General features: G+C 44.7%; 1 protein-coding gene across 1 annotated transcript in view; it reads left to right on the top strand.

The window, feature by feature from the left end:
* The window catches only part of LOC138299767 (granzyme B(G,H)-like), a 118,417-nt gene that overhangs the window by 77,883 nt on the left and 17,095 nt on the right, over nucleotides 1-23,439 (top strand). The window contains exon 4 of the mRNA XM_069238307.1: nucleotides 3,939-4,196. Coding sequence (XP_069094408.1) covers nucleotides 3,939-4,196 — 258 coding nt within the window. The remainder of the gene's footprint in view (nucleotides 1-3,938; nucleotides 4,197-23,439) is intronic.

The following is a 23,439-nucleotide window of genomic DNA, read 5'->3' as shown; positions in this document are numbered from 1 at the left end:
AGACAGACCACAAACCTCTACTTTGGCTAAAACAAATGAAAGGTGAAAATCCTAAATTGTTGAGGTGGTCCATATCCCTACAGGGAATGGACTATACAGTGGAACATAGACCTGGGAGTAGCCACTCCAATGCAGATGGACTCTCCAGATATTTCCACTTAGACAATGAAGACTCATCAGGTCATGGCTAGTCTTATTGTCCTTCGTTTGGGGGGGGGGGGGGTTGTGTAGGAAAGTACCATCTTGCCTGGCATGTTACCCCCATTTTTCACTGTATATATGTTGTATGTCCTGGCATAGTTGGCACAATCCCATGATCCCAGTGGTCTGTAGCACAGACCCTGGTACTGCCAAACTGCCCTTCCTGGGGTTTCACTGCAGCTGCTGCTGCTGCCAACCCCTCAGACAGGCATCTGCCCTCCTGGGGTCCAGCCAGGCCTGGCCCAGGATGGCAGAACAAAGAACTTCCTCTGAGAGAGGGTGTGACACCCTCTCCCTTTGGAAAATGGTGTGAAGGCAGGGGAGGAGTAGCCTCCCCCAGCCTCTGGAAATGCTTTGTTGGGCACAGAGGTTCCCAATTCTGCATAAGCCAGTCTACACCGGTTCAGGGGACCCCTTAGCCCTGCTCTGGCGCGAAACTGGACAAAGGAAAGGGGAGTGACCACTCCCCTGACCTGCACCTCCCCTGGGAGGTGTCCAGAGCTCCTCCAGTGTGCTCCAGACCTCTGCCATCTTGGAAACAGAGGTGCTGCTGGCACACTGGACTGCTCTGAGTGGCCAGTGCCACCAGGTGACGTCAGAGACTCCTTGTGATAGGCTCCTTCAGGTGTTGCTAGCCTATCCTCTCTCCTAGGTAGCCAAACCCTCTTTTCTGGCTATTTAGGGTCTCTGTCTCTGGGGAAACTTTAGATAACGAATGCAAGAGCTCATCCGAGTTCCTCTGCATCTCTCTCTTCACCTTCTGATAAGGAATCGACTGCTGATCGCGCTGGAAGCCTGCAAACCTGCAACATAGTAGCAAAGACGACTACTGCAACTCTGTAACGCTGATCCTGCCGCCTTCTCGACTATTTTCCTGCTTGTGCATGCTGTGGGGGTAGTCTGCCTCCTCTCTGCACCAGAAGCTCAGAAGAAATCTCCCGTGGGTCGACGGAATCTTCCCCCTGCAACCGCAGGCACCAAAAAGCTGCATTACCGGTCCCTTGGGTCTCCTCTCAGCACGACGAGCGAGGTCCCTCGAATCCAGCGACTCTGTCCAAGTGACCCCCACAGTCCAGTGACTCTTCAGTCCAAGTTTGGTGGAGGTAAGTCCTTGCCTCACCTCGCTGGGCTGCATTGCTGGGAACCGCGACTTTTGCAGCTACTCCGGCCCCTGTGCACTTCCGGCGGAAATCCTTTGTGCACAGCCAAGCCTTGGTCCACGGCACTCTAACCTGCATTGCACGACTTTCTAAGTTGGTCTCCGGCGACGTGGGACTCCTTTGTGCAACTTCGGCGAGCACCATTTCACGCATCCTCGTAGTGCCTGTTTCTAGCACTTCTACGGGTGCTACCTGCTTCAGTGAGGGCTCTTTGTCTTGCTCGACGTCCCCTCTCTCTTCAGGTCCAATTTGCGACCTCCTGGTCCCTCCTGGGCCCCAGCAGCGTCCAAAAACGCCAAACGCACGATTTGCGACTAGCAAGGCTTGTTGGCGTCCTTTCGGCGGGAAAACACTTCTGTACGACTCTCCAAGGCGGGAGGGATCCGTCCACCAAAGGGGAAGTCTCTAGCCCTTTTCGTTCTTGCAGAAACCTCAGCTTCTTCTGTCCAGTAGAAGCTTCTTTTCAACCGCAGCTGGCATTTCCTGGGCATCTGCCCATCTCCGACTTGCTTGTGACTTTTGGACTTGGTCCCCTTGTTCCACAGGTACCCTAGATTGGAAATCCACAGTTGTTGCATTGCTGGTTTGTGTCTTTCCTGCATTATTCCTCTAACACGAATTCTTTGTCCTTAGGGGAACTTTAGTGCACTTTGCACTCACTTTTCAGGGTCTTGGGGGGGGTTATTTGTCTAACTCTCACTATTTTCTAATAGTCCCAGCGACCCTCTACAAGGTCACATAGGTTTGGGGTCCATTCGTGGTTCACATTCCACTTTTGGAGGATATGGTTTGTGTTGCCCCTATCCCTATGTTTCCCCATTGCATCCTATTGTAACTATACATTGTTTGCACTGTTTTCTAAGACTATACTGCATATTTTTGCTATTGTGTATATATATCTTATGTATATTTCCTATCCTCTCACTGAGGGTACACTCTAAGATACTTTGGCATATTGTCATAAAAATAAAGTACCTTTATTTTTAGTATAACTGTGTATTGTGTTTTCTTATGATATTGTGCATATGACACTAGGTGGTGCTGTAGTAGCTTCACACGTCTCCTAGTTCAGCCTAAGCTGCTCTGCTAAGCTACCATTATCTATCAGCCTAAGCTGCTAGACACCCTATACACTAATAAGGGATAACTGGGCCTGGTGCAAGGTGCAAGTACCCCTTGGTACTCACTACAAGCCAGTCCAGCCTCCTACAAGGTCCAAATGGTGCTTGCTAGAGGAGTCATGTATATCGTAAAGAGAGTGGGAATGAGTGAAGATCCTTGCAAGACTCTGCACATTAGGCTTCTGAGGTGAACAGACGGAGCTTGACCCGTTGCGCTCTTACGGTCAGGAAGGAGGCTATCTACTTGAATGCTGGTCCTTGAATTGCGGTTTCATTGAGTCTGGAGATAAGGTTGTGGTGGGAGACTGTGTTGAAAGTGGTGGAAACGTTGAGGAGAATGAGTGCAGCAGTCTGGCATTGATCTAGTCTGGTGCAAATGTCATCCGAAGCTACAATGAGGGCCATCTTGGTGCTGTGGTTGCTTCGGAAACCAGATTGTGAGCTGTTCAGGAGTTTGTAGCATTCAAGGTAGTAGGACAGCTGTTGATTGATTGCCTTTTCAATGACTTTGACTAGGAAGGAAATAGCTAAGTAGTTGCTTAGAATGTTGGGGTCCAAGGACGGTTTCTTGAGGAGCAGGTTTCCAGGTGTCCAGAAAATGGCTTTACCAATAGAGGTGTTGATGACGGTTTTGAGTGCAGTGCTTATCATGGGTCTCCCTAGGTTGAAGAAGTGGTCGGGACATGGGTCCATTGGGGCCCCCAAGCACATGGATGCCTTTATAGCCACTGTTTCTTCGTTGGTCTGCGGGGAGCACTCCATGAGTGGAGTGTCCTGGGTGGTGGAGGTCGGTGAGAGGTGGATGGTTGCTTGTGGTTTATGGTCGAGGTTCCTGTTGATTTTAGATAAATAGTTACTGATGTATAATGGCACATAAAGTACAATTATGCATGTTTAAATGTTTACTAAAAGTACTTTTGCACATGCAGACTTTCACTTAGAAATATTTCGTCCCCTTCACCACCTAAATTTCAGGGAAGTTTCCTATGTGTCCCCATCCTAGAAAATAACTTACTCCATCCTTCCCTGGTGTAAATTTCCAATTGCTTGTACAGTTTGAATGTACTTAGAAACGTTTTTGAGTAACCACAAAAAACACATGGTGGTGAATGTGCAAAGACTTTCCAGAGTATCCCCACCCTGGAATGCATACTCGCCTGCCGAAATGAAGAATTACGGCAGATGAACGCTCACTTCATACTTGTGTGGCATTAACTGGGAATAAAGTGATTTACTGGTTGTTAGCTAAATGTTTGAATCTGTACTATTAAATCATTGGCACTTGTGAGCTGAACTTCCATGTATAAATGAATTTGTGAATCAGGCCCTCCATATCAAAACTATAACTGTTTGTGCCATTACATGTATTGTGCCCACTATGTTCACAGCTCGCCAAAATAACATGAGAATCTTTTTGTTAAATTTAAGCGACCTATTGTCTCTTTCTCCACTGCAGCTGAAGAGCAAAGTTAAATTGAACAAATTTGTGAAACCGATCCCACTGCCACCAGCCAAAAAGAAGGTAAAGGCGGGTGATGTATGCAGTGTAGCAGGCTGGGGGAGAACGGCACCACGCGGGCGGCTTGCAGACAAACTGCAGGAAGTGAACCTGAAAGTTGTGGAAGTGGAAGAGTGCAAGAAGATCTCAGAGAACTTTGAAGAGGATTCCATGATATGTGCTGGGGATCCCCAGAAGAGGGAGGCCTCGTTCAACGTATGTATTGTGCTTTACAATCAGTTCGATACCTGTAGTACCCTCTCCAGTGAGGCGCGACTCATTACCTGTTAAGTGCCCTTGAGGAAGCAACATCTGGTGCTGCATCAATTAATTTCTCTATGATGTTTTCAGAAATGTCTGGACCTGCAATGTTTCTCTGGGTGCCGACTGAGCCCTGGGCTAAATACCACAGCTACCCACATCACTAGAATTGGTCAATTTGCAAGACAAAATCTTGATCTTCCCTTTTGTCTTAGGGACCCTTTCCCTTCACGGGTGATAGCTCAGTCACAGAAGCGGGGTATTACTGTTATCAGGAGGAATGTTGTGTGGTAGGACACTTGTGAATCCTCACAGATTCCATTAGCATGATCCTTTTTCACTTTTGTTTTGCTGTGTAACGTCAGTTCGCCAAGCATGCTGTGCAATATAGCAAAACAAAAAAATCTAACTTGGGACTCGTGGGAAGCATTTCCCTTGCATCCTGACTTTGATTTTGGAAAAGAAAATATTTCTGCTGTTTTTACCAGAAACACTTTCTTTTCCGGTGCTGTGGATGACCTGTTGAAGTCCTCCGCACTGTGAAAGCAGTGTGGTGAATGTCAACGGGTCGTTGTCTGCCCAGCCTAAAGCAGTTAAAACCAACCAAATCCATGCAGCCTGTTGTCCTGCACTAATTTATTTGTTCCATGATGGTAGGGACCTTCTGTAGTTCCAGTAGGACACCACGATGGAAGGCTTCAGGGACTGGGCAGCACCGAAAAGCATGGTGGTCAAACAAAGGTGGCATGTTTAAATATGACAGTCTCTTACCTGTTTTCATAATATGAAGCTTGATTTTCCTCTGCAAGAAAATATTTTCCATTTCTAGTACACATGGCAAGCTTACATGTTTTCTACGTTCACCATTCAAAAATGTCTGTGCTCATCCAAGCAATGTTCGCCACATAGAGGGTGCCACCTTGAGGGTTCCATGCAAGGAGTCTACTGCAAGTGCAAGAGCAGAAAATGTCCGTAATTCTAGAAGTGGAGGACTCTGTGGCATCCAAATGGGAGGTACCAAGCAAGTAACATCAAACAGAGATAATATAACAGAGCAAGGTCCTAGATGCAAACTGGAAAACAACCACTCCGAGCATTAGAGGCAATGCTGGTGCTAGTGTCCTCAGCCAGGCCACAGGGCTCAAATGGACCCATTCTGGGCTCACACAGTCACCTATACTTTACCATGCCAACCTGTCTTGCTCATCGATGTCCAATAAAGGTCTCCATTTGTACAACACCTTTCGCACAACCTTCCTGTATCTTTAAGGGGTGGAAGCCAATGTCGGAGCCATTGCCAGAAACAAAGACCTCGGTTCAACTTGATGCTGGTGTTACTGCTTTAAGTCCAGGCAGTTTTGGTTGGTGCTTTTGATGAAATGTAATTGAACAATCCGTCTTTTATCTAAACCTTTCTGAAATTCATTTTGACATCTTTCTAGCTTCCACTGTAAAATAACATTTTAAAATTTTTATTAAGTTTTCACCATTGTTGCATTCCTAAAATGTTTAAAACACACTGTTTGCCACTAATTTCTCAATTCTCTGTAAGGGTATTTTATATTAGTGTCAAATCACATCTACAGTTACAAAGTTGTTCGGAGTTGGGAAACTTCACCCTTCAGGAAACAGATACATTTTCCTAAATTTATTTGAGGTAAGGTTTATTCTTTAAGGCCTTCCAGGTATGATGATTTCCTGATGAAGAATGTATTGGGTAGGACATCTTTCAGCAAAACATTTTGGAAAGTGGAGGCTGGACATTCACCACCAGAGTTAAGAGGTGTGCGAGGTAGGTTTTCTGAGCTGAGGCCAGCTTATTTAAAAAAAAAAGGAGCAAAAAAAGAACTTGAAAAGCTTTGCATTGCTCAAAGCTTGCATAGTTTGGAAAATTCACAAAGTTGTGAGCCAGCCTACTTTACAACTTTACATTCTTCTACTTTAAATCCCATTTAATTGATAGGATTTAAAGTTTGATTGTGAAAAGTTCATTGAGTGGGCTTTAATTTGCATGTCAAAAAATCTGTATATTTCTTCACATAGAATCACCTTACTATTGAAACCAGAATATCAATGGCACAGAGTATCGAGGACAAAATATAAAATCCAAACTATTGACAAGTAAGTATAGTTTTTCTACACTTTGCTCCACATATATGTTCCTACGCAATACATATACCTTCGAGGTATGTAGATGTGGAGTTAGGAGTAGTAAATCTATACTTCCATATATGCACTTACCTTTAAATAATCTGTCCTTTATATTCTTGTTCCCCCATATTCTAGCGGTTGGTATTTAGTAGTGCAACCTGTATTTGCGAAAGAATGCACCTAGAGAGCACAGCTTTATAAGATGAGGGCCAAGCCCCTGTTAAAATATACATTTGGCTACAAGTCTGGATGTATTTCAAGTAAATAGCTAGGATCACACAATTTAATCAAGCGAGGAAGCCGGGAGCGATCACAGTTTTCCTTGTTCCAGTTGTGCAATTCAGCCACTACATGGGTATCAATGTCCCATCTTACTTCAAAGGATAGTGCTTTGTGTGTAATTCTTTGAGGAGCTAAACCAGTACATTATTAAAAAATGTACTGTATTATGTGTTAAATCAAGTTGGAAAATGTAGCCGTTCTGGATAAAATGACAAGTTAAGGGAAGGCCAGTTAGTATTAATGATGTCACAAACTTCTCCTGCCATAACAAGGAGCAGACGTTAGTAGCATCTCAACACTTCAGGAACGGCAATTAAACATTTAGCAAAACAAAATATGTGGGAGAGCCGACATCATGTCATTTCTTTACATCAATAAAAAGTGAAATGCAGTAGCAGAGCTCATACTGTGAATGCCTTTTCCATTTTATTTTACCCCATATAGGCAGGGGCTATGCACAGATGGGCTCTACTGCTCTTCAGTGACCCCCCCACCCCCCCCCCCTTCCGCCACCTTGTAATGGCCATGCAGGAGTGACGGGGAGAGAAGCAGAGCATTGCACAATAAGAGAAGTGCGGCAGCAGCAGGAAAAGCCACATGAAAGTTCGGCTCGCTTTGGGCTTGAGAGACCAGGAGGACCTCGAGCTGAGCCAGAGTCAGATGTGAGTCTTTAGTCACTCTCCCACCTCTAGTGTAAACCCAGAGAAAAGACAGCCCAAAAATCTGGAACATGTGCATGGTTATTGCGGTTAACATGTGGTAAAATGATGGTTCTTCACGATACATTTTATCCACACATTATCCACTTCTGTCTAATTTAAGAATTGAGGAACCTGATTCCTTCCACCTTGGAAGCATTTATTTAATGTCTGACTTGAGGTGGTGGGTTTCTTTAAAAGCATACATTTTATTTATTTTGTGACAGGCAGGGAAAAAAACATCTACACCATCCACTCTAAATGGGACGGATGGAGTAAAGTCCTTCCTCTGAAGGCCCCTACTCTGTTGGACCATCAGAAGAGGAATTCCATCATAGGATCCCATGGGGGCCTTGCAGACTGAATACTGATAGTTCGCCAGGCCCAAAATAGGGCAGACGGACTGAGAGTTTGGTAGTAAGGTACTCCATTCTGTTTGTGATGGAGTACCCTGACTGTCAAATTCTAATTCAGTCCCTTGCACTCCAGAAATTATTCTGACATTGCCCCATTCTTTATATCACTCAGTTCTACATTAGAGTTGTTGCTGTTCTCAGTCTTTAAAATGGCAGATTAAGAAATTCTTAGTTGTTTGTGTTCGAACCGAAAGCAAGGCTTACTTAGGCCCTCATTACGACCCTGGCGGTTTGTAACCGCCAGGGCCGCTGGACGCGGAGGCACCGCCGACAGGCCGGCGGTGCCCCGCGGGGCATTCTGACCACGGCGGCTTAGCCGCGGTCAGAGAAGGGAAACCGGCGGTCTCCCGCCGGTTTCCCGCTGCCCCCAAGGAATCCTCCAAGGCTTGGGGATTCCGACTCCCCCTCCCGCCATCCAGTTCCTGGCGGTTCTCCCGCCGGGAACCGGATGGCGGGAGGGGGAGTCGCGGGGCCCCTGGGGGCCCCTGCAGTGCCCATGCCAACGGCATGGGCACTGCAGGGGCCCCCGTAAGAGGGCCCCAAAATGTATTTCACTGTCTGCCTTGCAGACAGTAAAATACGCGACGGGTGCAACAGCACCCGTCGCACCTTCCCACTCCGCCGGCTCTATTACGAGCCGGCATCCTCGTGGGAAGGGAGTTTTTCCCTGGGCTGGCGGGCGGTCTTTTGGAGACCACCCGCCAGCCCAGGGAAAAACTCATAATACCCTCCGCGGTCTTCTGACCGCGGAGCGGTATTACGGAGGGCGGAATTCTGGTGGGCGGCCTCCGCCGCCCGCCGGAGTCATAATGAGGGCCTTAGGCTCTTATTATAAGTGGCTTGGTAAATGGTCAGATTTTTCCCCACCCACAAAGCTATCGATATTGGAAGGAACAATGACTCTGGGACTGGGGAATACCCATTCCATTGCAAGTTGGACCCTAAGGCTCCACAGAAAAATGAGGAATTATAAGGGGATCAGTAATTCTGTGGACAACTTCCTTGTTAATTCCTCATTTTGGGCAGACTTTTACCTGAAGATTTCAGCCTCTCAAGAAGCAGGTAACTACAGGAAAACCGAGAGCAAGATAACCACATGAATGTTGCATGCAGAGGAAATATTGTGCGCATTTACAAATATTGTGAACTTACATTAACTCTCTTGTAAAATCGGTTACAACGTATGAACGTTTAAAATCATTCAAACTGCCATACGTGAGGAGAATGCTAAATGAGGCAATGTTAGTACAGCACTTTTTTTTCCGTATTGAGACACAGACATCCCAAAGTTTGTGAGAATCAAAAAATCTTGAAATATGGTGATTTTGGATGTTAATATCTAGGTTCATATAGACAACCCCAAAACATGTAACATCATATAGAAGCACGCGGACGTAGGGGAGGGGAATCCATAGAAAAATAATGTGTTGAGTCAACTTTTCTGGTGTGGCAAAGACATTGCGTCATTTCTTTCCACGCTATAAGGTGATGTGTTGATTTACAGGAGTACCACATTGGTTCCGAAGAGATGCATTGAAAAAAAGGCGCTGCGTCGGATTTTCCGGTGCAGCACAGATGTTGCTTTGTTTCTTTCCACACTGCCAGGGGATGCATAAATTTACAGGAGCACAGCCTTGGTTCCTCATTGTGATGGGGGGATATTTTGATGCCCAGGGACAATGAGCTGAAAATCTTTGATACGCTGGCAAGAAAGAGCAGGCACTGTGTCCATCCGGTAGGTGATGCTGTGATTTTTCAGCCGCGAGGAAGGCGCTGCGTCGATTTCTGCAGGCCATGCGTTGATTTTTTGACACACAGGGATTTTCTTGTCTGTGGTGGAGTCTTTGTGGCCAGAGACTTCAGGACAGGAGGCAAACTCAACCCAAGCCTTTGAAGAACAACTGTGGGGAAGCCAGAGTCCTTCCAGCAGAGGCAGGGCCCAGCAGACAGCAGGGCAACAAGCAGGGCAGCAGTCCTTCTCAGCAAAGCAGTCCAGATGAGTCTTTTGGGCAGCCAGAAAGTCCCTCTGACAGTTTCCAGGTGTGGGTCCAGAAGTGTCTGATTTGGTGGGGTCAGAGGCCCAGTATATATACCCAAAGGTACCTTTGAAGTGGGGGAAACTTCAAAGAATGGTTTTGAAGTGCACAAGTTGCTCTTTCAACCTAGCCCTGTCTGCCAGGATCCCTGTGTGGGATTATCAGTCCTTTGTGTGGGGTGAGGCCACTGGCCTTTGAAGTGTAAGTGAGAGCCCCTCCACCCTTCCTGCCCAGGGCGGCCCTTTCAGTATGAAGATGAACGCTGATGTGACTGAGTGTCCTGTGTTTATGGCTGTCTTGGTGTAATGCTCAAGGGGAGCTGTCAACCAGCACAGACCAGGCGTAGATTGGAAACAGGCTGTAAGGCACAGATGACAGTAAGTGCAGAGATATGCCCACTTTCTAAAAGTGGCATTTCTAAAATAGTAATATTAAATCCAACTTCATCAGTAAGCAGGATTTCCTATTTCCATTCTGGCCATACTAAACATGACAGGTTACTCTTTTAAGAACAAAATCTACCACTTAAAAGTATATAAGGGCAGTTGTAATGCTGGCCTATGAGAGGAGCAGGCCTTACAGTGGTGAGAAACAAATTTGTGAGATTTGTAACTACTAGGACATGTAAAACACATAAGTACATGTCCTGCCTTTTACTTACATAGCACCCTGCCCTATGGATTACATAGGGCCTACCTTAGGGGTGACCTATATGTAGAAAAATGGGAGTTTAGGCTTGACGAGTAGTTTTAAATGGCAAGTCGAAGTGGCATAGAAACTGCACACACAGGCCTTGCAATGGCAAGCGACAGACATGGTTAGGGGGCTACTTATGTGGATGCAGAATTAGTGCTGCAGGCCCACAAGTAGCATTTAATTTACAGGCCCTGGGCACATGTAGTGCACTTTACTAGGAACTTGCAAGTAAATTAAATATGCTGATTGGGTATGAGCCAGTGTTACCATGTTTTTAGGGAGAGACCAAATGCACTTTAGCACTGGGTAGCAGTGGTCAAGTGTCCAGAGTACCAAAGCCAACAAAAATGAGGTAAGAAAAAGAGGAGGAGGGAGGTAAAATGTTTAGGATGACCCATCAGAGAGGGCCATTTTCTAGCAGATCATATCTGTTGCTCCAAAACTGTTGAAGGAGCAAGGAGTGGACAGAACCGAAAATGGTGTTGACAGTGCTCGAGGCATTGAGGGCACCAATTGGTTGACCAGATAGAAGGATTTCCAAATACTAGGACCTCTAGCTTGTCTGTGTTTGGGCCCAAGGAATTAACATTCATCCACTTGGCCACAACTGTAAGGCTGCAATGGTCTTGGATGAATGAGTGACCACTTTAACGTGGCAGTATAATCTGGGTGTCATCAGAGTATGAATAGTATTGAAGCCCAAAACGGGTGATGAGGTTGGCTAGAGACATCACATAAGAGCCCTTCGCTCATTAGCATTTATGTAGCCATTTATGTAGCCCCCCTGGCCAGAGTAATCCATACATTTGGCTTCTCATCAGTTGCCATTTTGTTTACATCACCTGCCAACCCTGGAACAATCTGCCAGGACATCTCAAATGTCAGTCAAACCATTGTCATGTTAAACATCTCAAAACCTGGCTGTTTTCCTGTCAACTGTGATAGGATCTTTTACATACTCCTTTTGCTCAGCACTCTATTTAGCAGACACCCATGCCAAGATGCCTTTGGACCCTCGTGCGCAATGTAAAATTATTGAATTCAATTCAATTTTGAAGAAACTAGGGTTGAGAGGCGAGCCCTGTAGGATGCCACAATGCTGATAATACGGAGCAGATTAAAAAGGATGAAGATAAACAGCTTGGGTCCTCTTTAACAAAAATGATTCTAGTCGGCTCAGAGCCTTCCTCTGAGTACCAAGCTCACCAAGTCTTAGAAGAAGAATATTATGTGAGACCGTGTTGAGGCCACTGATAGATCAAAGAGGATTTGGGTCACAGAGTTCCATTGTCCCATTAGATGCGACCATCAGGAAGTCCTCAGTACTAAAGCCAAATTGAAAGCCAGGCTGAAATCTCTGAGCTCTCTTTTTTCAATGTGGCGAGATAAAAGTGTATTAATGTGATTCCCCTTGCATTTGGCCATAGCGGGCAAGAGAGAAATCAGCCGATAGTTGGCTAAGAGCCGCGGGTTGAGTATTGGTTTCTTTATTTAAGGAATAACAGCTTCAGGTTTACAAAAGTCTGGTACTTGTCCAGAGGCAAAAGTGTCATTACAACTAGAAGCAATTACCGGGGCCATGGCAGCTGCCAGGATCTTGAGATGCTTTGCAGGACATGGGTCCAACAGGGAACCTGAGCTCATTTTAAAGTAGTTCACATACTATCTTCTGTAATCGGACAGATCTCCAAACACGGTGGAAGCGTGGATCAGGAAAGCTAAGGAGAGGCAAAGGGTTCAATGAGATGGCATCATAGTTATTAGACTCAGTCTTATCATTAACAAAAATCTCCTAATTCCAAGCAGAATGTTTGAGATGCCCTAAACACTGTGAAGGCAGTTTCTGTCTTACCCGACATTTTATAAATAGAAAATACCTCCTTAGCCTTAAGGCTCCTCTTCTGATGGTAGTTTGTTCATCTTCAGGACATTAGTTGTGCCACCATAACCTCTCTAGTTGCTTACATTTTCTCTTGGTCGCATTTCGTTTAGCTTCCAGCAGGCTTAGGAGGCATTTTGTTGGGTCTGTGTGTGTCGGTAGTGGACTTGGTGGTTGAGAGAGACATGAAGAGTGTACTTTTTCTTGTAGGGTAGCCTTATTATGTAATAGACAAGGAGATACAAAGTTGTTAAGAGTGGCATGTTGTTTATTTTGTTTGCATCTGTTTAGTGTGGAAACAGTATGGGTTAGGGGTGGTGGAGGAGCATGTGGATCATAATGTAAGGCTCTAAATTGTGCAGTGGATGAGAGGCGGGTGAATGAATGTTGCTGTGTTGGGGTGCTTGTTGTAGATGTTTGAGAAGAGTGAGAATGTAGCGGTAAAGATTGGTCAGGATCTGTATTCTTTGTGTAGTCATGAGGGTGGGAGTGGGTGTGACGGAAAGTATAATGAAAGTTTGTGTTATTTTGATGTGCTGATCTGTGTGGTCTGTTTTGTTTTTGTGGAATAGTAAGAGGGGATATTGATGTAGTGGTTTTCTGTGAAGGATTTGTATGTGAGTAAGTGCTGGTGAGTGGTATTAGAGTATCACAGGAGGTGTTGATGTGTTTTGGAGATGAGTGTATGAGGTGTGTAACAGGGGATGGATGTGTGTCAGGGGTGTTTGTGTTAGTTGTGATGACTGGAAGAGATAATCTGAGTGGTGGAGTGGAGTAGAGTGGAGTGTGAGGAATGTATGGTTGTGTGTAATTGGTAAAAAGAAGGAAAGGGTGTTTGTAGATGGTGTGTTGGAAGGCTGGGTTTAGGTATTGTCATGATAAAAAGGGGTCTGGCAGGAGCAAACAGAGTATAGTGCTGTTGGTTTGTATGAACAGGGAGTGTGTATCTGTATGGCTGAAAGTAATGTATAATGTGGTTTTGTGTTGTGTGGGTGATGGCAGATTGTGTTAGTGGGAATAGACAGAGTAGTGTTTGCTGTGAGAATGAAGGTGTTTTACTGTTGTAGTTATGGTGGATATGTGTATAGGTGTGGTATATTGGGTTTTGTGTTGGTTGATGAGACATTGCAATCTGTAAGAGGTCAGTTTGTGATGCAAGAGTTGGATGTCTTTGCTGATAATGTTTTTTCATGTTGATTGATGTGTAGGGAGTAAGACCCTTTCTGGTAAATAGGAAATTGGGCAGCATTTCTGTCCCTAGGCCGACCGGGCCCACCCAGGCCCAAACAAGTAAATGCCCTTGTCCTCTCCTCCCTTAACCTTGAGGGCTGGGCTGAGACGCCCTGAATCCTAGGCTTAAATAGCCCTATTGGCCAATAGAAACATAGCCCTAACCCTAACTAATCAGATTTGTAACCCTAAACACAAGCAATGGGAGAGCCAGCCCTATTCATCAATCATACCACTAATCCTGACAACCAACCACAACCCCAACCCTAAAAACAGAGACCAATAAGAATTTCAACCCTAGTACCAATCACAAACCCAACCCTAAAAACAGGAACCAATAGGAATCTCAACCCTAGTACCAGTCACAAACCCAACCCTAAAAACAGTAACCAATAGGAATCTCGACCCTAGCACTAATCACAAAGCCAAACCTAAAAACAGTAACCAATAGGAATCTCAACCCTAGACCCAGTCATAAACCCAACCCTAAAAAATAGGGACCAATAAGAAACTCAACTCTAGTGCCAATCACAGAGCCAACACTAAAAAGAGGAACCAATAGGAATCTCAACCCTAGTACCAGTCACAAGCCCAACCCTAAAAACAGTAACCAATAGGAATCTCGACCCTAGTACCAATCACAAAGCCAAACCTAAAATCAGTAACCAATAGGAATCTCAACCCTAGTACCAGTCACAAACCCAACCCTAAAAAAACAGGAACCAATAGGAAACTCAACTCTAGTGCCAATCACAGAGCCAACACTAAAAAGAGGAACCAATAGGAATCTCAACCCTAGTACCAGTCATAAGCCCAACCCTGAAAACAGGAACCAATGGGAATCTCAACCCTAGTACCAATCACAAACCCAACCCTAATCCTTAAGCCAATAGAAAGACAATCCCCAATAACCTATCACAGCACCATATGCAACAACCAATAGAAACTTATATAAGGGCGAAGTTAGCTGAAGCCCCAGCCCCTGTGGGAAGGTTGGAGGGAGCTGCTGCTCTACTCAGAATCTCCTTGGATACAGACAGGCAGAATCCACGCTTCCAAGCTAGAAGAGTCTACTTTCCAGGTAAGGGAGTGGTTGTAAAAAAACACTAAAACACTGCTTGTTGCCCACTCAGAAATTTGGCTTTTTCAAGGCAAGAACAGGTGATGCAGACAATTTCTAAACACAATTTAAATCACAGAAACAGGTTAAGCAGTCTCCTAAACACACTCAGTTTAGCCACTGAGGTGTATGTAGCCTTTTTACTTAAAAAAGAAGGGGGGCTTTATGTAGTCTTCTGCCACAAACTAGGAGGGACATTTCACACAGTCACAGCTAAAAAACACCACTTTAAAAAGGCCAAGCTGCCTGAAACACGGAGAGTCTACAGTAAACAGGCACGGGTTGCAGTAAAAAACACTTTAAAACAAATAATAAGATTTCCCAGAAAAGTCTGGTGCTCCTTTCCAAGGTCTCCTAGGAATCCTTGATCACTGGGCAGTTTTAGGGCACAGGGAAAAAGCTAGGCTCACAAAATGGAGGTGGCTGTCTTGGGGTTCCCTCCACATACTTAAAGGGCCAGTGCAGGTGTGAGAGGAGAGCTCAGGTTGCCTGGGACTCAGAGATCCAATCACCAAGCCCCAGCCCCTGTGGGAAGGGATGAGGGAAATGCTGCGCTATTCAGAATCTCCTTGGATACAGACAGGCTGAATCCACACTTCCAAGCTAGCAGAGTCTACTTTCCAGGTAAGGGAGAGATTGTAAAAAAACACTAAAACACTGCTTGTTGCACACTCAGAAATTTGGCTTTTTCAAGGCAAGAACAGGTGATGCAGACAATTTCTAAACACAATTTAAATCACAGAAACAGGTTAAGCAGTCTCCTAAACATACTCTGGTTAGCCACTGAGATGTATGTAGCCTTTTTACTTAAAAAAGAAGGGGGGCTGTATGTAGTCTTCTGCCACAAACTAGGGGGGACATTTCACACAGCCACAGCTAAAAAAACACCACTTTAAAAAGGCCAAGCTGCCTGAAACACAGAGAGTCTACAGTAGACAGGCACAGGTTGCAGTAGAAAACACTTTTAAACAAATAATAAGATTTCCCAGAAAAGTCTGGTGCTCCTTTCCTAGGTCTCCTAGGAATCCTTGATCACTGGGCAGAATTAGGGCACAGGGAAAAAGCTGGGCTCACAAAATGGAGGTGGCTGTCTTGGGGTTCCCTCCACATACTTAAAGGGCCAGGGCAGGTGTGAGAGGATAGCTCAGGTTGCCTGGGACTCAGAGATCCAATCACCAAGCCCCTGCCCCTGTGGGAAGGGAGGAGGGAGCTGCTGCTCTATTCAGAATTTCCTTGGATACAGACAGGCTTAATCCACACTTCCAAGCTAGCAGAGTCTACTTTCCAGGTAAGGGAAGGATTGTAGAAAAACACTGAAATACTGCTTGTCGCGCACTCAGAATTTACATTTTTCAAGGCAAAAACAGGTGATGCAGGCAGTTTCTAAACAGAATTTAAATCACAGAAACAGATTAAACAGTCTCCCAAACACACTCTGGTTAGCCGCTGAGGTGTATGTAGGCTCTTTACTTAAAAAAGAAGAGGGGGGGCCTTTATGTAGTCTTTTGCCACAAAATAAGAGGGAAATCTCATACAGTCTCGACTAATAAATACCACTTTAAAAAGGCCAAGATGCCTGAAATACAGAGAGTCTACAGTAAACAGGCACAGGTTGCAATAGAAAACACTTTTAAACAAATCAGATTTACCAGAAAAGTCTGGGGCTCCTTACCTAAGTCTCCTTGGAATCCTTGATCACTGGGCTGCATTAGGGTGCAGGGAAAAAGCTGGGCTCACAAAATGGAGGTGGCTGTCTAGCAGTTCCCTCTACAAACCTAAAGGGACAGGGTAGGTGTGAGAGGAGGGCTCAGGTTGCCTGGGACTCAGAGAGCCACTCAGCCAGCCCCAGCCCCGGTGGGAAGGGAGAAGGGAGCTGCTGCTGTATTCAAAATCTCCTTAAATACAGACAGGCTGAATCCACACTTTCAAGCTAGCAGAGTCTAATTTCCAGGAAAGGGATAGATTGTAAAAAAAAACACTGAAATACTGCTTGTCACACACTCACAAATTTGGCTTTTTCAAGGCAAAAACAGGTGATGCAGACAGTTTCTAAACACATTTTAAATCACAGAAACAGATTAAGCAGTCTCCTAAACACACTCTGGTTAGCCACTGAGGTGTAAGGTAGCCTTTTTACTTAAAAATAATGGGGGGGCTTTATGTAGTCTTTTCCCACAAACTAGGACTTAAATTGCACACAGTCATGGATAACAAACACCACTTTAAAAAGGCCAGGGTACCTGAAACACAGTGAGTCTACGGTAAATAGGCACAGGTTGCAGCAGAAAACACTGTTAAACAAATAATAAGATTTCCCAGAAAAATCTGTGGTTCCTTACCTAGGTCTGCTAGGAATCCCTCATCAGTGGTCTGTATTAGGGCGCAGGGAAAAAGCTGGGCTCACAAAATGGAGATGGCTGTCATGGGGTTCACTCCACAAACTTGTAGGGCAGGTGTGAGAGGAGGGCTCAGGTTGCCTGGGTCTCAGAGAGCCAATCAGCAAGCCCCAGACCCTGTGGGAAGGGAGGAGGGAGCTGCTGCTCTATTCTGAATCTCTTTGGATACAGACAGGCTGACTCCAGACTGCCGAGCTAGCAGAGTCTAATTTCCAGGTAAGGGAGAGATTGTAAAAAAACACTGAAATACTGCGTGTCGCGCACTCAGAAATGTGGCTTTTTCAAGGCAAAAACAGGTGATGCAGGCAGTTTCTAAACGCAATTTAAATCACAAAATCAGATTAGGCAGTCTCCTAAACACACTCTGGTTACCACTGAGGTGTATGTACCCTTTTTACTTAAAAAAGAAAACGGGGGGCTTTATGTAGTCTTTTCCCACAAACTAGAAGTGAAATTTCACACAGTCATGGCTAAAAAAACACCACCTGAAAAAAGCTAAGCTGCTTGAAACACAGAGTCTACAGTAAACAGGCATAGATTGCAGTAGAAAGCACTTTTAAACAAATAAGATTTCCCAGAAAAGTCTGGGGCTCCTTACCTAGGTCTCCTACGAATCCTTGATCACTGGGCTGTATTAGGACGCAGGGAAAAGGATGGGCTCACAAAATGGAGGTGGCTGTCTTACAGTTCCCTCTACAAACTTAAAGGGCCAGGGCAGGTGTGAGAGGAGGGCTCAGGTTGCCTGAGACTCAGAGCGCCAGTCATCATGTCCCAGCTCCTGTGGGAAGGGAGGAGGGATATGCTGCTCTATTGAGAATCTCCTTGGATACAGACAGGCTGAATCCACACTTCGAAGCTAGCAGAGTCTACTTTCCAGGTAGGGGAGGGATAGTTAAAAAAACACTGAAATACTGCTTGTCGTGCACTCAGAAATTTGGTTTTTTCAAGGTAACAACAGGTGATGCAGACAATTTCTAAACACAATTTAAATCACAGAAACAGATTAGGCAGTCGCCTAAACACACTCTGGTTAGCCACTCAGGTGTATGTATCATTTTTACTTAAAAATGAAGGGGGGGTGCTTTATGTAATCTATTGCCACAAACTAGGAGGGAAATTTCACACAGTCACGGCTAAAAAAAACACTTGAAAAAAGCCAAACTGCCTGAAATACAGAGAGTCTACAGTAAACAGGCATGTGTTGCAGCAGAAAACACTTTTAAACAAATAATATGATTTCCCAGAAAAGTCTAGGGCTCCTTACCAAGGTCTCCTAGGAATCCTTGATAACTGGGCTGTATCAGGGCACAAGGAAAAAGCTGGGCTCAAAAAATGGAGGTGGCTGTCTTGCGGTTCCCTCCACAAACTTAAAGTTCCAGGGCAGGTGTGAGAGGAGGGCTCAGGATGCCTGGGACTCGGAGAGCCAATCAGCAAGCCTCAGCCCCTGTGGGAAGGGAGGAGGGAGCTGCTAATCTATTCAGAATCTCCTTTGATACAAACAAGCTGAATCTACACTTCCAAGCTAGCAGAGTCTAATTTCCAGTTAAGGGAGAGATTGTAAAAAAAACACTGAAATACTGCTTGTCGCGCACTCAGAAATGTGGCTTTTTCAAGGCAAAAACAGGTGATGCAGACCGTTTCTAAACACAATTTAAATCACAGAAACAGATGAAGCAGTCGCCTAAACACACTCTGGTTAGCCACTGAGGTTTATGTAGCCTTTTTACTTAAAAAAGAAGGGGGGGCTTTATGTAGTCTTTTGCCACAAACTATGACTGAAATTTCATATAGTCATTGCTAAAAAACACCTCTTTAAAAAGGCCAGGGTGCCTGAAACGCAGAGAGTCTACAGTAAACAGGCACGGGTTGCAGTATAAAGCACTTTTAAACAAATAATAAGATTTCCCAGAAAAGTCTGGGGCTCCCTACCTAGGTCTCCTAGGAGTCCTTGATCACTGGGCTGTGTTAGGGCACAGGGAAAAAGCTGGGCGCACAAAATGGAGGTGGCTGTCTTGGACTTCCCTCCACAAACTTAAAGGGGCAGGGCAGGTGTGAGAGGAGGGCTTAGGTTGCCTGGGACTCAAGGAGCCACTCAACAATCCCCAGCCCCTGTGGGAAGGGAGGAAGGAGCTGCTGCTTTATTCAGAACCTCCTTGGATACAGTCAGGCTGAATCCACACTTCCAAGCTAGCAGTCTACTTTCTAGGTAAGGGAGAGATTGTAAAAAAAAACACTGAAATCCTGCTTGTCGTGCATTCAGAAATGTGGCATTTTCATGGAAAAAACAGATGATGCAAACCATTTCCAAACGCAATTGAAATCACAGAAACTGATTAAGCAGTCTCCTAAACACACTCTGGTTAGCCACTGAGGTGTATGTAGCATTTTTACTTAAAAAAGAAGGGAGGGGTCTTTATGTAGTCTTGTGCCATAAACTAGGAGGGAGATTTTACACAGTCACAGCTTAAAAACAACTTTAAAAAGGCCAAGCTGCCTGAAACACAGAGAGTACACAGTAAAAAGGCATGGGTAGTAGTAGAAAGCACTTTTATACAAATAATAAGATTTCACAAAAATGTCGGGGGCTCCTTACCTAGGTCTCCTAGGAATCCTTGATCCCTGGGCTGTATTAGGGCACAGAGAAAAAGCTGGGCTCACAAAATGGAGGTGGCTGTCTTGGGGTTCCCTCCACAAACTTAAAGGGCCAGGGTAGGTGTGAGAGGATGGCTCAGGATGCCTGGGACTGAAAGAGCCAATCAGCAAGCCCCAGCCCCTGTGGGAGAGGACGGAGCTGCTGATCTATTCAGAATCTCTTTCGATACAAACAGGCTGAATCCACACTTCCAAGCTAGCAGAGTCTACTTTCCAGGCAAGGGAGAGAATGTAAGAAAACACTGAAATACTGCTTGTCACGCACTCAGAAATGTTGCCTTTTCAAGGTAAAAACAGGTGATGCGAACCGTTTTTAAACACAGTTTAAATCACAGAAACAGATTACGCAGTTGCCTAAACACACTGTGGTTTGCCACTGAGGTGTATGTAGCCTTTTTACTTACAAAAGAAGGGGGTTATGAAGTCTTTTGCCACAAACTAGGACTGAAATTTTACACAGTCATAGCTAAGAAACAGCACTTTAAAAAGGCCAGGGTGCCTGAAACACAGATAGTGTATGGTAAATAGGCATGGGTTGCTGTAGAAAACACTTTTAAACAAATAATAACATTTCCGAGAAACGTCTGGGGATCCTTACCTCGATCTCCTAGGAATCCTTGATCACTGGGCTGTATTAGGGTGCAGGGAAAAAGCTGGGCTCACCAAATGGAGGTGGCTGTCTTGGTGTTCCCTCCACAAACTTAAAGGGCCAGGGCAGGTGTGAGATGAGGGCTCAGGTTGCCCAGGACTCAGAGAGACAATCAGCAATCTCTAGCCCCTGTAGGAAGGGAAGAGGGAGCTGCTGCTCTATTCAGAATCTCCTTGGATACAGACAAGCTGAATCCACTATTCCAAGCTAGCAGAGTCTACTTTCCAGGTAAGGGAGAGATTGTAAAAAAACACTGAAATACTGCTTGAAGTGCACTCAGAATTTGGCTTTTTCAAGGCAAAAACAGGTGATGCAGACAGTTTCTAACCACAGTTTAACTCACAGAGACAGATTAAGCAGTCTCCTAAACACACTCTGGTTAGCCACTGAGGTGTATCTAGCCTTTTTACTTAAAAAAGAAGGGCAGGGAATTTATGTAGTCTTTTACCACAAAGTAGGAGGGACATTTTACACAGTCATGGCTAAAAAATACCACTTTATTTAGGCCAGGCTGCCTGAAACACAGAGAGTCTACAGTAAAAAGGCACAGGTTGCAGTAGAAAACACTTTTAAACAAATAATAAGATTTCCCAGAAAAGTCTGGGGCTCCTTACTTCAGGTAGGCAATTATTTGGTCCTGGTTTACTTTAGGCAAAGCATAGTATGTAACTGGGGAGGTTTCCCTACAAAAGCCTTCCTATTTCTGGAAATGATACTAAAAAAGAGTGCCTTATATTCTGTCAATGTCAGCAATAATATGGGGCCAATACCTACTGAGTTCTCGCCGGCACATATGTGGTCTAAGACGTTACTGGCCACATGCGTGGGCTCATGTATATGCTGGGGCATTTTGAAAATTGTCAAATATTGCATAGTTCTGAAATATCAGCATGCAGATTAAAGTCTCCAGGCAGAATGGCATTGCTAGCATCACAATGTGCCATAGCCATATTTTCTTGAATCGAAGCTAGGAAACTACCTCTTGGGCTCGGAGGTCTAAATATATAAGCATTAGCTGGATAGATACTTTAGAATTTGGTTGAATACTAAGGATTAGAAACTCAGTGTCTAATAGTTTGCTCAAGGCCCAAGTTGAGGCGGCTAGGTCTTTTTTGTGAATCACTGTGTGGTGATCTCATACATTCTCTATTCCATGCTATACATGGAATGAGGAATGAGAGATCCTTGGGGGCATTCCAGAGGGGACAGTTGTAGAGAGCAGTCGGAGCTGTCAATGACTGTGGCCAATGAAGATCCAACTTCATTGAACTGATCATCGATGTTCATTCCAATTTTTATCACCACACACTGCTAGACCTCCATCACTCCATCCAATAAAACTGGTCATCATAATAGCATATCAGAGCAAGATCAGGTGCTGACACATCATTAATCCAAGTGTACGATATAAAAGCTATATCAATATTCGAGTCTTCCAACAGGATCCTCCTTTCTGTAGCATATTTCTCTAATGGACGTGTGTTTAATAAAACTTCAGTTATAATGTTTTCTTTCATTGTAGCCGACCTTGGGTATTCCCACGGTGTCCACCCTGGTTGCAACTGGAGTAGAGTTGACAGGGGCACACCTTTACCAGGTTAAAGTATTAGGAAATGGTTGCTAAGTTTTTAATGTTGTTTAGGGGAGCCTTGTGGCGAGTCAGAATAGCCTCTTTCACACATGCATTTGAAACAATTTGGGAACTGTGTTGGTCCCTCAGCGCTGTCTGCACATCCCCGGCCCTAAATACCTAAATGCTGGTGACACATTCAGGAAGAGGGAAACAGATAGAAGGTGCACTGCTAAAATGCCATCCCTTGCTGGGCGAATCCAGATGAGGGAAAATGACCCATGCTCTCTCTGTGAACAGCAGGGAGCAGAAAGCAGAGCAGCAAAAAATATTAACTTCCCCACCTGCTGGCAAATATCCCCCAAAGGTAAGTAGGAAGAAAAAACTAAACTTAAACAGACAAAGGACCAAAAGAAAGGATTCCTCGCAAGCTTAATAAAGTAATACTAACAGTGCACAGTTCACAGGGCAATAAAACACTACGGTGAGAAAAGTGGTTTATTATATGAATTGGTGGTGCAACCTCATCATGTAATAAACTCACAAACCCATCTTGGGGCCAGTCAGGTTTGTTGGCAAAACCTTAGCTCTATGCTGGGTAGTTGTGGCTTTGTGCTAATCAGGCTTTGTCAAAGGAACAAGTGCAAAGCATTTGCAAGTACCAAAACAAGAAGTAAGAAAGAAACACAACACAAAGGAAATCCAGCAGCAATTTATAAAAGTAACTCCTAGTCTTATGATTTTTTTCAATGGGAGGGTTCAGAAGATATAAATTATTGAGCAAATAATAAATCACTGCTTTCCATTTGAATTTCAAGCAAGCATTAGCAACTACCACAGTTACTTTGAAAACGTTTGTAAAGTTGTTAACTACTTCTCTAGCTGGCTTTGGGCGATCAACTCTGGCAGTGAGAGAGCCACAGGGGCTAATGAAACTTACTTGGACAGTTACCTCACTGACTTTGGCTACACTGGTTGATGTCCCTCGAAGTCCGGTTGAAATCCAGCCTAACACCAGTTGCCCCTGGTCTAAGGTTACATCAAAACTAGTTTTAGGAGACTGGCCTGGCTTGTAGTGGGTACCAAGGGGTACTTACACTCTGTACCAGGTCCAGTTATCCCTTATTAGTGTAGAAGAGGTGTTTCTAGCAGCTTAGGCTGATAGAAGGTAGCTATAGCAGAGCAGCTTAGGCTGAACTAGGAGACATGCAAAGCTCCTACTATACCACTGGTGTCATATGCACAATATCATAAGAAAACACAATACACAGATATACTAAAAATAAAGGTACTTTATTTTTATGACAATATGCCAAAAGTATCTCAGTGAGTACCTCAGTATGAGGAGGCCAAATATACACAAAATATATGTACACAATACCAAAAATATGCAGTAATAGCAAAAGGAAGTAATGCAAGCAAT

The sequence above is a fragment of the Pleurodeles waltl genome, chromosome 6 (assembly GCF_031143425.1).
Source record: "Pleurodeles waltl isolate 20211129_DDA chromosome 6, aPleWal1.hap1.20221129, whole genome shotgun sequence".
Taxonomy (NCBI): domain Eukaryota; kingdom Metazoa; phylum Chordata; class Amphibia; order Caudata; family Salamandridae; genus Pleurodeles; species Pleurodeles waltl.
This window is presented reverse-complemented; position numbering and strand designations above follow the sequence as displayed.